Source organism: Cygnus atratus, chromosome 3 (genome assembly GCF_013377495.2).
Source record: "Cygnus atratus isolate AKBS03 ecotype Queensland, Australia chromosome 3, CAtr_DNAZoo_HiC_assembly, whole genome shotgun sequence".
Taxonomy (NCBI): domain Eukaryota; kingdom Metazoa; phylum Chordata; class Aves; order Anseriformes; family Anatidae; genus Cygnus; species Cygnus atratus.
Genome location: NC_066364.1, coordinates 101,072,888 through 101,090,042, shown reverse-complemented (window position 1 = coordinate 101,090,042; position 17,155 = coordinate 101,072,888). Strand labels below are relative to the sequence as shown.

Here is a 17,155-nt window from a genome sequence, read left to right as displayed (position 1 = left end):
AGAGAGGAGGAGATCCCAGTGCTACAAGTAGATCAATAGGAGGACTTACAACACTGTATAGCATACATTCAGGCTCCAAATACCTCTTCTTGATCTCCATGTCCCAATTACACAGCCACTGTCAGAATGCCAGTGACATCATAAATTAGCATTAATTTAAAGTGAAAAATGTTACAGTGAAACAGCAGCTGCTGAGATAAACTTTGACATCTTAACAGAATAAAATAACTGAACTATTATTTCACTTCCCTGAGATATAAACAGAGGAATACACAGCAATAAGCCTTTGAGAATAGGAGTTAATGTCGCCTGTGAAGGAATAACTTCATAGGTGACTTGCAGAGGCAGCATTATTATTCCAAGGTCTTCATTTGAACCATAGGTTTAATTCCATATTCCATACATGCCTAGTTTGTATTCACTATATATTCTAACACATGAACTTGAACACACATCTGTGTGTGCGTAAATACACAACCAAATATCTACATTTAAATAATGTTACAGAATTTAACTTAAAAACATAAAAACAGGAAACTATATTGTAAAAAAAATATATATATATATATATATCAGAAAAAAAAAAAGATAAAAAGAAAAGGACAAGAAGGGTAGTACTTCAACCTTTATAAATGCTATTGTAACTCTCTCCTGGTCTTTGCACAGTATAGATCACAGGAGCAAAGAAAGCACTTCTAGTCATTACTTAGAATAATTTGCTTTCTGCAGGTGTCATTCAGACAAAGGTATGTTTTCAAAGCATTGTGCCAGTTTTTGCAGTTTTGCAAGCCATATTACTCCCTAAAATAATTTCAAACTAGGCCAGAGAATTGATGCAATTGTTTGAACATTTTCTCTTTTCTGCAGAACTCAACACGTATTTCTTCATTTAACAAGCAATCACTTTATTATTATTCAATGTATAGATACACATTTGGTGTGGACACATCTTGTTATCATGTAAAGCTACAGCTGCCCAAGTAAATCATGTGGCATGGAAGTTCACTGCCTAGTGCCACTGAAAGGGTAAAACCCTGTATGACCTTTCAATAAAGCCACAACTCTTATGTACTCCCAGATAAGCAGACTCCTTCACAATTTTATGAATGTTTCAGTTACATCTATACCTTCTGATGTTCGCTACCAATGACAAATTGAGGTGGTTTTGAAAGCATCACAGTAAGAACGATCCATGGCTCAGTTAAACAAAGTAGTAAGGTTTCCATGAGATTGCAGATGTGAATGAGTACCTCAGTTTTTTGATAGCTACTGTCTGAAGAAACAGGTGCAGATTTACAGGGACATGATGGGACCTTCAGCATGCAACCAGCTGTACCATGTATGGTGCCCACAGAAAGCGCAGCCTAACCAGGTAATTGGGTTCACTGACAAGAACTGCTTCAGACTGCAACACCTACAAGGTGCTCCAGCAGTTCCAGATGATAAAGAACAATTTCAAACTGATCAACAAAATTATATTTGCTTTTGGAGCAACACACCAAAATCCTTTGTCTCAAGCATGTGAGGAAAATCCATTCTGGCATTTCTGGGTAGAAACATAAAAAAAAAAAAATCCATGAAAAATGTCAGTATTTCATGGTTTTGCTATACATTTCAAATATATTTTGATAAACAAGGACAGAACAAGGGGTAATGGTTTTAAAATAAAAAAGGGCATGTTTAGATTAGATATAAAGAAGGAACTTTTCATGATGATGGTGATGAGGCACTGGAACAGACTCACCAGAGATGTTGTAGATGCCCCTGGAAATGTTCAAGGCCAGGCTGGATGAGGCTTTGGCCAACCTGATCAAGTGGTAGGTGTCCCTGCATGGCAGGGGGGTTGGACTAGATGATCTTTAAGGTCCCTTCCAACCCAAACCATTCTATGATTCCATGAAACCAGGGTTAGGAAAGGAAATTCTGTTTTTTGCCTGCTTCAAGTATCAACAGCTTCAAGTGTTCATGAGCCATGAGAACTACTGCTGATTTTTCTCAACACAGTAACAATGTTTTAACCATGAAGATTAAAAATATAATAAGGCCTCATTTTTGAATCTTGAGAAAAACTTTTGTATTAGTTTTATCAAATACAAGGTTTAAATTAAAAAATCAAATCAAATCTGAGATTCAATGACTTTAATTTACTGTAATTAAAAAATCACACGAAAAGCATGAGATTAACCTGAAATTCTTAAGATAGGGAACGTTGCTATTATTAATGACAAGTGGATCAAATACTCTCCTCATCAGGAGATCACATACACTGAACAACTACTTCAGTAGTATTGTACAAGAGTTAACTACTTGTATCATGGACTGCAGTGCTAACATTATTAGAGAAGCAGTATGACAGTACAGAAAGTCAGATAAATATCATTGCACTTCTATCAATGCTACAAAATTCTTTGATTCTTTCTGTGTCTTGTTTTTCCTAGTAGGGAGACTGATCAGGTTTCCTCCACAGGAACACTGCTCTGAACACTTAAGGGAAAGTGCTATTAAAATAAGTATGCTAGAGAAACCTGACATTCTGTTTTGCCTGTCCTCTGGATATATCTGATCAGCTTGTCATTGGTTGGCTGGACGTGACTCCACAACAATCTTTCTCAGCATTTCATGTTTATTCACATAGTTATGAATTCCTTTTTTTATCTGTACATTCCAGCGATTTTCCGAGTATGGAAAATCAGACTTACTGGTCTTTAGTTCCCCAGTCACTTTGGAGAAATCCGCATTACACTGTCATCTTCCATTCCTGCAGTACCAATACCAAATTAAAAGCCATTTTGCACAGCGCAGTAGTTTGACACTTTCATATATGAGCTCCTTCAGAATTCCTGACCCAATACCATCATCCCAACAGTTTATTACTATGTTTTGCCCATTTTTTCTAAAACCTTTCTTCTAACATATTAATTTGAGATAGTTCCTCCACTTCATTCACCCATGCACAGCATCTCATACAAAAACCTTCCTAAGCTCCACACTACTGAACACCAAAGCGAAGAATTCACCAGTGCACACACACATACACCCCGACACACCCTCCCATCCAAAAAAATATAAACAAGACAAGAAACATAAAAAAACAGAACGTGACTTAGGACTTCCGTATTGGGTCCCGTACTGTTTTCTATTAGAAGTTTGGCATTATAAAATAATAGTTCTAGGACTGTGACCTTTTGTGCCAAGTTTCAGCCTGAAGCTGAATTATTAACTGTAAGGGGTAGAAAAGTAAGGTATTTATAATGGCTCCAGTGGTATAACCTTCATTAGAACAGTCTGGATGGAGCTGCTATCAGAAAGACTTCTAAGAAGTTGGTGGGTGAAATTATAATTTATGTCATGCAGCACCTTGAGGCAAATTTTAAAACAATTATTTGTGAATGCTACAAAGACATTATCCTACAGCATTCTCATCAATAATACAGGCCACTAAACTGATTCAGAAGAGGAAAAAACACTATGATTCCAATTAAAGACAATAAACTGCATGATCTGTATTGTATCTCGACTATCCCATGAGCCTATACTGTATAAATGCCTTTTTTCTCTGTCTGGTGACAGATATGTATTAAAATGTCCTCTTGTCTACACAAACTGTTTTTTTTTTTTTAACCAAGCTTTTTCTTTTATGGAGGATAAATAAGCAAAATTCATATTCAGCCCACCACCTGCTGAAGCTGTCAGCTGTAGTGTTTGTCATATTTCAATCAAAGCTGAAGCCAGCCAGTCATTTTTATACTGCACAATCCCTACATACTCGAGGACCAGAATTAATGAATTAGCTATTGATTAAATTCCACTCTAGCAAATCCACCGTGGCAAATAAATGAACTACCCGGGGCACGTGTAGGCCATGGCCAGACATGTCCGGGCAATCGATCAGTAGTTAGTATTCTTTTGGGATATAAGAACAGCTGATGATAATATGACATGTAGGAAAAAGCAGTGTAGAGACAGAGTCTGCTTCTGGCTGAGCAGATTATAAACTAGGAAGGCATTTTTGATCCTTTTGCATTCATGTGTTGTGACATATTTAGTCTATATATAATAGCAGAAACATGCATAAGTGTTTGCAGTACAGACAATACAGACAAAGGCACACATAAGTTAAAGCCAAGGGCAAAAGATGAGATCCTGAATTGAGTTCTTATCATCAAACAAGCTTTGACTATAACTGGATGTGTGAGAGAAAAATAGCAAGCTTAATTTCACCCTTATATGGAGACAAATGCTGAATTCAAGCAAAATGTAGAAATGATAAACAGCAAACAGAAGTCTTTAAGAGGAGCAGAAGCAAACAGAAGTCTTTAGGAGGAGCAAATCCATCCTGCTGGCCATTTCGGAAGGCTCAGTTGTTAGATTTTTGTTATTTACAAAAAAGATGTATTTATTTTTTTTCAAAAGAAACACTGCTAATGAGCATACTCTACCAGAAATGTAATAAAATCATATGAACAATAACATACACACAGGAGGCTAACTGTTTTATTGTTGGTGTAATTCTGAAAAAATGTGTTAGCAAGCTTTGTTTTTAGCCTGTCTTTGGAAGATATTAACTCCTAAAGAATCACTGTATATGTTATTATTTGGCAGCTTCTAAATACTGCAAAACTGTTACTCCTTTTACAATTAAGAAGTTTGTCCGTGCCTGTGGATTTCATGGATGTGCAGGTTGCAAACAGTGTTTCAACGAGACAGAGATGTGTATGCCTTTTAAGATAGCTTACTAGTTCTTACTGTTGTGATGGGTGACTTTTTTTTACCCACAATTACTCTGTTTCCATTATCAGCATCACATTGCTCCCTGAGCATTAATCTCTCTCTTCTTAGCTGACAGCAAAATGTGATAATTTTCATCCTCTAAACTTCTTTTAACTACTTCCACTTATGCCTTATTTATTATCCCAGCACAGTGATACCTGAATGACTCTATACAATCAAACAAAGGTGAGATTTCTTTAGTTGCTCATTTGGCCAAAAACTCCAAGATCAAATATAATGACCATGAAAAACCTTCACAAGCTGTACACTGAATTCTTTAATGCACCTTATTCAATGCGAGATTGGTCCCCATTCTGGTCCCCATTCCAGCCACAAATTGATCTGATATATGCCAGCTACCTTCAGCATAGTACCTTGAGCCAATTACGTGAATAATGGGTGCTGCCAGCTGCTTCGGCTCATCTTCCACAGTTGTAATCTGGGTTCTGTTGCTTTTCACACAGGCATACACTGTGCAGGCTTCAATCTGATGAAGAAGAAGGTGAATTTCAAATACTAAGCTGCAGAAATTATTTAACTCTGCTACTTGTTTAGACTTCTCTCTTCACCAAGATTTTCTTCTTTTCTACTTAACAGATTACATACAGTCAGGAAAATACCACAACTTTGAGATAAGTATATCTATCAGAGATATACCGTGCTGTATCACACTTCCCCACACCATTTTCAAAAAAAGAGTACATGCAGCCATCTGATACCTACTGCTATTCTCTATTAAATTATCATCAACAGTGTTGAAGTGAATTTGTTTGTATTTTGTAAGCAGAATCTCATACATAACACTGAAAAAAAAGTAACTGTCCAACTGTAATAAGATAGGAAGACAATATGCCACTATACTTTGATTTTGGTTCACAAGTAATTCACTTGCTTCCTACACGTACCACACATTCTGAAATAAAAATAAGGATATTTTTCCTTAATATCTTCTATTCCTTCATGTCTATGCTGGAAAATTAGGCTAAAGATAAAAGCACACATACAAAACATATACTTTGTTATTAAAAATCCCACAGAAATAAAAACTTATTCCTTCCAATTCTTGGGATTAAACTAAACAGAAGCGAAGTCAAATAACAAGTGAAGGATAGTAACATTGTTTCTCTATTGGCAAGGCAGAGGTTATTCAAAATAAGAGAGCACAAAAGAAAAGAAAGATAATGCAGGAAGATTACCACTCAGACGTACATGCATCCAAGATAATATTGCTTTCAGGACAAGAAGAAAAAGAACCAAAACAAAAAACAAAACAAAAAAGAAAAAAACACTTTGATTTTACCTATCACATTGATGCAAATGTAAGTCCACTATAAAGACTAAGAAAGTCAAAGAGAAGAATAATTAACACCTCAAGAAACAGAAGGTGGCCATGGTAAATTAATATAGAGGGTCTATAAGTGAGGCAGTACTCTGAATTTGCATTGTTATTGAGAAAAGACAAATGTGTTTCCAAGCAGCATTCAGAAAGTCATATGTGTATTCATGGATGGAGGTTTGCTGTTTCAGAGGGGTTGGAACATAGAAATCTGTTATGGTATGCCTGCCTGTGATGTTTATTTATGGCATGTAGTAACTGGATGAAAATTTTTCAGAGCAGAGTACACATAGTTACTATTAAGTCCTTCTAAAATATAATGCAAACCCATCCTGAACAAAATAGACAAGAATAGTTACAATTAAATGTCAAACTGCATTTCTTGAACACATTAATTCAACTTAAGAATAGAAAGATACCATTTATTATTTTTTATACTGCATATAATATTTTGTCTTTCATTAGATATCTGTCTAGAGAGGCAAATATAAAGATAGAGAAAGGAAAAAGCAAAGAAAAAATTGTTGTACTTATTAACAGCATAAGAAGTACTACTATGATTTCAACAGCTCTGCTTTTTCCTCAGAACGATGAGGAGAAAAAAAATGATAAAAGGATGACAAATGCAATATCATTATTTCTTCATGCTGATATATTATGCATGCCTGATGTTTCTAAAACAATTGCAATTTTCTTTTAATGAGTAGGAGTAGAATCTTTGCTTCTTTGTAATGTATGTTAGGAATTTGCTAATGTGGTAGCACAGAGCATTTAAGGGAAAGTAAATGGAGTTTTGATGGTTTGAAAAAAAAAAAAAAGGAAATCTGTGTTATGAAAACAGTACACAGACCTAAAATACACTGAAAATAAATTTATGCCTTGTATGTATACACACACACAAACATCAGTGCAAATATATGTCCATGTATGTAAAGAAATTCATATAACAATATTCACCTTGGAAGTACATAAATATTATGTAAAATCAAAGTATGTTACACAACACAGAAAAAATATTCTAACCTGTATATTGTATACAGTGAATGGAGACAAATCTACTAAAAGAAAGGACCCAGGTTCGTTCATTCCAGTCTTGTACTGCTTATTATTTACATAGATAGAGTACTCTGTGACAACACCATTCGGGTTTGAAGGCGATGTCCAGATGACACGTACAGCTGTACTGTTGATGATGACAACCTCTGGAGGGAACATGCCCTCAGGCTCTAGAAATAAAGGAAGAAACTGAATAAACTCCAGCTGTCTCTGCAAAAGCACTTGTTTAACCAAATGCAGATTAGTATTTAGGTTTAGCAAAGGGTTCACTGCTTATCTGCTTTCCTCTGATGAAGTTATCACAGTCTGTAGTCTTCTGTAAATTGGCTTATTATACTCTCAGTTAGAAACCATGAGAGCTGATGGTAAAATGCTTTATACCACCAGCATAGTGTCAATCATCAGTGGTATGTGGCCAGTGAGATATGATGATAAATTATTCACCCATCTGCACTGCCAACATATAAACATTATTTTTATGTCTCCCCCAATCCCCCAATCTTAAAAAAAAAAAAAAAAGGAGAGAGAGAGAGAGAGAGAGAGAGAGAGAGAGAGAGAGAAACAAAGCATTTTGCTTTTAAAGCAAAACCTGAGACCAAAATACCTTATGTCTGGTGGAACGTGACGTTATCAGCCTCATAGCTGAAGCAAGATGAAGCAATATGTGATATTGTCATTATGTAAATGGATTTGAATGTTGATTACTATAGGTAATGATGAAGTCTAACACTTATTTAAAAAAAAAAAAAAAGAAACAAACCTCCCTTAGCGTTAAATTACATAATTATCTAAGCATGTCAGAAATAGCCATGCAAAGACCTATTTTTATCATAAGAACCCATCTTTACCAGTTGAAAAATTGCCCTTACAATCAATTCTATTTTATAAACAAAAGGTGCTGACCTTTGGCATCAGAAAGGAAATGGAATCCTCACTTAAAGGGCTTTGCTAATGACCTGGAACACTTGCTTCTGAGGTAATGATATTATAATGTTTATAATGAGACTTTATAAAGCAAAAAGATTAGAAAGACCATTCTGAACACATTTTAGATTTACTTCTTTTTTTTGTTCTTGTTCCTCACCCCTACTCCTTAACGCACATGCAGTTGCTAACTGGCAAAGAACTGACTCATAAATAATTTTTTTCAGGGGTTAAAGTTACACCTAGTGTTTCTGGTGACTCAGGAAAGGTCCCATATATGACTGTCATGTCAAAAGCACATCGCTTCACAGAGCAAATATTTTTAAAAGAACATTAATTGTTTTTAAATTCCACCATTTATTGATATGAACTCAGTTCCAAACTTAGTATACGCAAACAGGAGTATGCAGGAGAAGATGAGAACAAAGTGGGTTAATATCTGCTATTAGAGCTTTTGCTTCTGTCTCAGTGGGACCCTTTATTGATCTACCACATGACGACAACCAGCACTTAAGCATTTTAGCGTTTTAGCCCTTTTTCCTCTTATACCGGAAATTTTATAATGGAAGGATGACTGATCTCAACCCTAACAAAAATCAATCAATTTCATTCTCAGAGTTTAAGCCAAGCTGCATTCACTGCTAACCAACCTCCATCTGAGGTAGTCACATGCACAACTTCACTGTTGATGCTGTGGGCTCCATTAAAAACTTGAAAAAATATCTGATACTCTGTGTTGGGCTGCAAGTCACCTATGACTGTATAGTTTTTATCAGCCTGAATCCTCAAAGATCTTCTATCAGCAGTAGAATTCAAGAGGAGGATGTAATACGCAACATCTCCTTGCAAGTCTTGTAGTGCTGAGAAAGGAAAAACATTGAGACATCAACTAAGAAATATTCAGTCAGCCAGTTTCTTATTCACAACATTTATCTTGAAGAGAAAAGCAAATTATTATGCAGAGTCCCTTACTGTAAAAAAAAAAAAAAAAAAAAAAAAGAGAGAGAGAGAGAGATTCCATCAAGTGTTTTTAATGTCTTCCCACACACCAATAACCACAGGTACAGAATGCTCTTCCAAAGTATCGTTAATGGCCCATCATCCTAGCCAACACTGGGAAAGCCTTCTTTCTCTAAATCCTCTAGTGACAATGGTAGAATCTGTAAGTAAACTCAGAGGTGAAGACTACTAGCAGTGGTGCATAGATCCTGCAGCTCGCCACTGCGAACGGATGTCTTCTACCTCGATAGCAGGAAGAGCATAAAACCTTGCAGTATGCCACTAGTTCAAGATGGGAAACTCAACTTTTTCTTTTTTCTTTTTTTCTTTTTCCCTTCCTGCCCTGCAAAGTACTGTATTCCAGTTTTACTGCTCTAGCCATGGGAAATGGACGTTCCATTCAAATTTACACAGAAAGCCTTTTGGCCACAGTGAAAATGGAAATCTATGTGCTGTTATTTTAGAACAATCATGATAGCATGTACATATAAATGTATCATACCCTCAGAAGCATTATATTCATGGGGAAAAAAAACAAAAACAACAACAACAAAAAACTAATATTTCTTTCTGAACTGTGTTTTTACCCGGTAGTAGCTTCTCCTGGGAAGGGAAGAAAAAACAGTACCATTTTCTGGTTATACATGGAAGGACATTCATTGGTCTGAGCTAGTTGCTTCTCCATTTTAGTAACTCAGTTGTTGTCTGTTATTTTATCTATCCTTTGTCAAATAGTTTAAATTCAGGTCTGATCAAATGTAACTGCTTTTCCAGTAGGCACCAAGATGAAAAAAATAATTGTGATAAAAACTTCAAGTACTAAAACATTGCTTTAGATGACACGCTGTACCAGTCAACAGAACTCAACTAACTAGGAAATAGAATAGCACTGTTAAAAGCCATAAGCAGATTTATTTGCAGATTTAATAAACAATTTTGTAACAAAAAATCTTAATGGAGTGATGTATTATTTTTATTTAGGTGGTACAGATAAAAAAAATAAAAATAATTAAAAGACCAAAAAACTCCAATACATTTTTCCAGAAAAATAAAGATAGCAAGGCAACTTATATTATGGACTCCCAAGCTCCCAGAAAAAAAAAAGAAAAAAATATATTTAAAAATTAATATTACCGAAAAAGGAAACATGAGTATACAAAATAGTTAATGTGATTATTGTAACATACAAAGTAATTAAATATGTTTAGGTTTTCTAGTGATGAATGGCCCTGTCTTGGCATTTAACCTTTGTATTCATAAACATATATGGAGGAAATTTCTAAAGTATGAATGAAAATAAAACCAGATTGCATTACCTACATCTAGAAGGTCAGAGGTTTAGATTACTAAGGTAATGAAACTTCAGTGAGCTGCTTCAGATCTATTACATTTGTCAGTTTTTATAAGCATGCTTACTTCAGGCATACAATTATAAAATAAAGAGACTACATTTGTTGCAATTCACCACCCAGTCCTTATAAAATCATTTGCATGTAAGTCATGAAGGAATTCCCCACTGCTGTACTTAGCAAACCAGCTAAAGAAATTGGCTGAATTCATTTTAAGGGGCAGAGCAAAAAGACAGAGAAAGGGGATCCTCTCATCCTGAAGGAACATATATGTAAATTTTCATACAAAGAGATGAAATACATACAGGATTTTGCGTACTACTGTATAGATTTCTCTGCATTAACTATTTCTTCACTTTCACTATTCTCATTCCACAGAAATACCATATAATAAATACAAACATGACTGAGAAATAGCAAAACAGGCACCCTTTTTTCCCCCTTTCTTTCCTCTCCTTTCAAGGACACTTAGCTGCATTATAAATCAAGACAGGGACTGTGTTTCCTATGAGAGTAAGGCAGACCAATGTAAGTGATGGCAGGTTAACATCTAGTTACTGGAATAAATACTAAGCACACTTACTTGGTTTTGACCATTCCACTTCTACAGCAGTATGATTAACAGCACGTGCAATGAGGATACTTCCTTTCTCTGGTAATCCTGCTAATGTAGTAGCTCTCACTTCTTCACTTGATGTATATCCTACCTCGTTGTGCACTATGAGCTTGTACTCGTATGTTGTGTACCTAAGACATTTTAAAAATAATTACATTGAACAAAAAAATGCAGACGCAGAAAAAATTTGCTCTAACACTTCTGTCTGTGCCGAAGTTTTGCTCTTTCTCCCCCTACTCCACCCCCCAGAAAACTGCAGCTGCATGGCTTGCACCAATGAAGGCTCTATAAGAGCTGTCTACTTTTTTTTGGAAATAATTCAGGACCATTAACATGGTAACAAAAATAAAGCACGTTATTTCACTTCCTTATAGTTGTAGCTTCTGAGGTGTTGAGAGATTATAGCTCAATTCAATATGTAATTACAGCAGTGGCAACCTGCCAAAATTTGGATCAGAATTTAATCAAATAAGGCTTTTTTCCTCTTTTGGGAAACCCGTTGATTTTAACTTGCAGAGTCTCATTTGTAAAAGTGATTCACCACACAGCCAGGACTCTCCCACTGAAAAAAAAAAAAAAAAAAAAAAAAAGCACCTAATAATGCAAATCTATTTAATAAAGTAATTTTCTTCAGAACTGTGGATATTCAACTTACACAGATTTTTGAATACTACATGTATATTTAGTAAACTAAGTGACTGTCACTCCATAATTTCTTCTCTAACTCAAATGATGTATTAATGTATTTTAAGGGAGATTTCATAATCTCAAAATTGTTTTCACCATAAGAACCCTCATACAAAACTGCACAATCACAGGAACGCGATAACAAATTTTTGCTGAAGCTGCATCACTGGAATAACTGTCTACAGACACAATAAAGGAACTGTAAATATTTAACATTTAGAGACTTCTCTACAAAAAGAAGTCACTTTATATTTACTTTTACTTTTTTTTTTTTTCTACAGAACCCTACTTTATGCACCCACCCAGCCTGACTTTCGAAAGAGCTAAGCTTTACCAGTTCTACTGAGAAAAAAGGAAACTAATTGGAGCTCGCTAGCTCCCACCGTAATAACCATTTTTGAAAAAAGTTGACAATATAAATTGTGAACACACCCCTTGTGAACATGTAATATTTTCTTGGACATTGTAGTGCAGGTGTAATCAAAAAGGAGTAGGATCTAGTCTTGCAAATTAAGGATGAGAAATAGAGATTCATTTTTGGATCCACATTTCCAACAATGAAAATAGAAGACATTTGGCTTAACCTATTAGAAATGAAAAAGCCATTTGAAGCAACCACTATCAAAATAGACTTCTGGCTGGAATATAATAAAAATTCACTTATTCTGAAACATGCTTGTAGTATGTCACAAACACAAACATGTAAAATAGATGCTGATATACAGATTTTCTTCATGTGAAAAATGAGGCTTCATTCTCTCTGCAGCATCTTCTCTCCAGCCACAAATTCCTCCTGAGTTGTTGACTGCAGAAACACAGCTGCAGCTGCAGAACCCTCTCCAAAAGAAGCATTCAGGTGTGTCCAAGTGTTAAGTACACTTTTGTGGCCATAGCTCATGCAACCTAAAAGGTCCTTGTGTCTAAGGACTTGCTACTGTTCTCTGTGGGAACTTATTGCCCCCTCAGAAGTGCTAGCATAAGTGCTGCATACCTTAGAGAAGACTGCTGAGAAGAGCTAAACTAAAAATAAATGAAACTCCATGTAGAATTTCAAATGTGGTTTAAGAAAGAAATGGACAGTTGTGCAGGATTGGGTTAAAGAATGGTTCCATGATCACTTATTGCAGTGGACGAAAATGAGCAGTGACTTCCAGCAAACTGTCAGTGACAAGCCAGAGGCAGTAGTCCTTGGCTTGGTTCAGCCTATACAACACTCAGAAGTCACATTCTGTGGGTTCACGTCATGCTCAGGAGGGATGCTCACGCAGCTCTTACAAAAGTAGAAGCTATTTGAGGGGCAGTGGTTGATATGCAATCCTCATAAAGCATGCCAGCACACAAACGCAGAGAACACACACATTCTCAAACCCACCATGAATGTTTTCCCAAGATTTTACCCACAAAAAAACAATGCAGAACCTGTGTTGCACCATCCATTAGAGATTCCTAATGTGAGCGTTTACTTGTTTTAGAGGTGGTAGCTTTGACTTTGAGATGGGGAAACTAGGGCTAATCCAGAACAAATGCCCTGCTCTGTACCCCACAGTAGGTCCATAACATCCTGAGAAACAGAAGTCGCCCTCCATTTCCCTACTCTTAACACTCTGCATTTAACTATAATGAAGCTAACACAAAGCTGACCTTAAATTAGATCTGCGGAGAAAGTGCATTAAATACTCTCCCTGCATTTGGAGATATTAAGGCAATCATTAAGTTGAACTGGTAACAAAAACAGTGTTGAAACCAAGTTTCAAATGTATTCCAAATAGGACTTCTCAGTCACTCTGCCTGTGCTATGATTTTGCCAAATCTAGGCATATGTACACATCTAGGGCATATGTACACATAAGTGTAAATGGTTTGTTACATGAGTATGTCAGTGTTAAAATTTCACATGACCTTTATTTTCATTTGATTTTTAAAGCAATACAATACATGAAAGAGTCAAGAATGTCAGAGTAATAATAAATCCCTGCATATTAGAATGATTAATAGCAAAGATGGTGACAAAAAATATTTCATTACATAATTAATATGTTCACTACATAAAGACACAAGAAATACCTTGAACTATTAAACATACACTATACAAAATGCCAGCATTTGTTTTTATAGTCTTTGTAATCTCACCTGCTAAGACCCTTATCTTCATAAAACCACTGAGTTCCTGAGTAAATATTGTGCCACAGATTTAAATCTTCAGGGGGATTTGATGCAAGTGGTTGCTGGATTTTACGTCTCAGGAGCTCATATCTAACACAAAAGACAAGCAGAACACCAGGATTATCTCAACTAATGTTATTACACAAAAAAAAAAAAAAAAAAACAATTTTTTTAAAGCTACACATTATTTTGTTTTCACAGCTGTAAACTTTCTGAGATAAACATTCTTTTTAATGTTTCATGATTTAAAACATTGAGTTACTTAAACTACTTTGAAAAAGGAAAATGAGCACTTTTATTTGAAAGAATAAATGTATTTAATAATTCACAGATTTCAAACTTGTGGAAATGCTATCAACATCAAGTCCAAATAGCCCAGTCACAGTGCCTTACAGAGACTTGACTCATGCCTCCTGATATGCACACACTGTTCCAGAATATGAAATGACAATGTCTCTTGCAAATACACTGACACATATAGCCTTGTTATAATAGCAAGATCATCTCCAGTCTGATGAGGAAACATTGGGCAGTATCATTCCGGATTTGAGACCCCAAATTACCCAAGTATTTAATAGGTACTGCATTCAGTGGTTAGTTTTTGCTTCAAGAGCAGAAATCAGATGAGAAGCTCTCTTACAAGAGAGCTGAGACTTCCTATGCTCCATGGAAACTAGGACATACACATGCAACTTCCAGCTAACTTTCACCCTTAATTTGGGGAAATAACCCTCAAGAGGTACAAACAAGCATTGTGTCACTGACCTCAGTGATGATATACAAAATTATTATTGTATCGGCTGGGAACATAACCTCAGAAATCAAATAAAAAATAATTGAACTGCAACTTCATCAAAATATTCAGATTACTTTACACCCCAAGCACAACTTCACGAGTGGTTCATCAGTGGTCAACAGAATCCAAAGACAGAATATTACAATTTTATTAGGAATAGTCCTAGCATATTCTAATGTAATTCATAGACAAGCAATTTAAAACATCAAAGTCTTTTTTAACATTGAATGGTGATCATGTGTAAATCACCCCCACTGGCAGCTGCTGCTGCTATTCTGCTTGCAGAGTAGCAGACTTCTCGCTCCGTCATGCTGTACAGAGCAGCTGCTTCCGTGGTTCTTCTTGTTGAGGGCACCATGGCACACCATGAAGGAAATGAAGTCTGCAAATGTAGGTCGTGCTGAATTACTTGAGTAATCTATGGTAAAATGGTCATGTTGTTAACTCCAGAATAACAGAGACTGCTTTTCAAAAACTTTCCTTTTTTTTTTTTTCCCTCTGTAGAGCAATCACTTCATTCAGTTGTATTGTGCCCTAATTAAGCCTGAAGAGTCAAGCTACTGTGGTATAATATAGGCAGCTGAAACAGCATTACAAGAATTCAAGAATTACAAGATAATTATTGAATCCATCGATACACTTAGAAGAGAGCTACTAGCCAGCACATATGGCCTACAGAGATGTAAGTCCATGCACAATGTTTCACAATACCTTAAAGCACTAGATTGAAGGATTTGACTTTTTAAAATTATGCATAAATGTATAAAGATAAATATATCTTTCTAAATCTTCATGCACTCAAATCCATTTTTTTTGTTTGTTTGTTTTTTACACACACACACACACACACAGAGTAATCGATAGATTCAAGCCAAGACCCTCATCCCACTGTTCTACGCAAATCTCGGAGGAGATGCTTTATTCTAGTACCTGTGGAGAAATCCAGCCTGCTGTACCAACTATTTTCTTCCTGTTCCCATTTTCAGCTCTGACCAAGAACCTGTAGCACTTTAACTTCTTTAACTTTCTCATGAACTCTCACATTCACAGCTTCTTAATCAGTTTAGTTTTGAAGTTTTTTTTTTTTTTTTTTTTTTTTTTTTCTGCATCACACTACCAAATGGTCACTTTCGCTTTATCTGGACTAGCTCACACAGAGTATTGGGAATACGTATGCATTAAACATTTATGTTCACAGAGATCTTATGCTTTTCTTGCCATTTCGCTAGTGAAATGTGCTGCTTGAGCTCACCACCAGAAAGTGGCTGATCCTACAGCCCAAAACAGCTATGCCTTTGCAAAGAAAGATCCTGGGCTTGTTACTTCTGGCTCTTCAGACAGCACCAGTCTGAAAGACCCAGAGGATTCTTGAACGTGTTCTGAAAAGTAAATTCCACAGCACAGATGCCACAGGTGCTCTAAATAATCCTGAGTCTTCTTAAATTCAAAATGATTCAAAGTTCACCCTGCTCTATCTCCAATTTCTGTTAAGTCCACTCATGGACTCCTGAATCCTAAACAGCTTCAGAAGGTCAGGAGAAACTGAGATCCCATCATCAAGTTTGCATTGCCCAGCATTTTCTAAGTCAGACTTAGGTATGGAGAAGAAAACTGTCATCTCATCTGCAACTAAAAGCTTACCTCAGATGAGGACCATTTGGCCTTAGTGGTGGTTGCCAAGATAAGGCGATAAAGGACTCACTGATTGGCGTCACAGACAATGGACTAACGCCCTGAGGAACTGTTGAAGGTGTAGTTACGCTGGAAGGTAAACTCTCTGTGCAGCCTCCTAGAAAGCCATCACCTCCAGTACAAGCTATTAGAGTAACTGAGTAGTTTGTGTAAGGTATAAGATTAGTCACCACATAACTTAATGTTGATGAAGTATTTCCAGCAATGACAATTCGTGGATCAGGCATGCGAATCTCATAGTTAAGGATTTCGCCATTCTGTATCAGAGGTGGTTTCCATGAGACCTGAAGGAGGAGAAAAACAAACAATGGACTTCTTGCAGTCAGAATGCAGAAATACAAACATGACGTGCTATAAACAGTCAGTCGTGATCTCAAGATGGACGTCTGTTATTTCTTCATCAAGACAGACCTTTCCCAGGTATCTGAGATTTGATTTTTGAAGGGACATCAGTTAGAAATCTAACCTTTAATTTTAGTGAGGGTTGCAGTAACAGTTGTGGCCATTGAAAATCTACTACTGAGCTTCACCAGTAAAACTGGAGTACTCTAAAGTCTTTGAGGTGTTCCGATACATTAGCAAAAATACATTGTTCATCATAAATATCACTGTCATTTCTTTGCTTACAATGTATCACCTGGTGTGCTCATCTATTACTGGCAGAGTAAAAAGAAATCTTATTTAGTATTTGCATAATTTTCAGAAATGCGTAATTGCATTAGCTCCTATGAGAGCCAAGACTATCCACACTTTTTATATGATGAAAT

General features: G+C 36.0%; 1 protein-coding gene across 1 annotated transcript in view; it reads right to left on the bottom strand.

The window, feature by feature from the left end:
- Window positions 1–17,155, bottom strand: part of USH2A (usherin) — a 422,856-nt gene that overhangs the window by 101,294 nt on the left and 304,407 nt on the right. Inside the window, 6 exon segments of the mRNA XM_050709829.1 lie at window positions 5,145–5,257; window positions 7,130–7,332; window positions 8,737–8,946; window positions 11,018–11,181; window positions 13,868–13,990; window positions 16,338–16,672. Coding sequence (XP_050565786.1) covers window positions 5,145–5,257; window positions 7,130–7,332; window positions 8,737–8,946; window positions 11,018–11,181; window positions 13,868–13,990; window positions 16,338–16,672 — 1,148 coding nt within the window.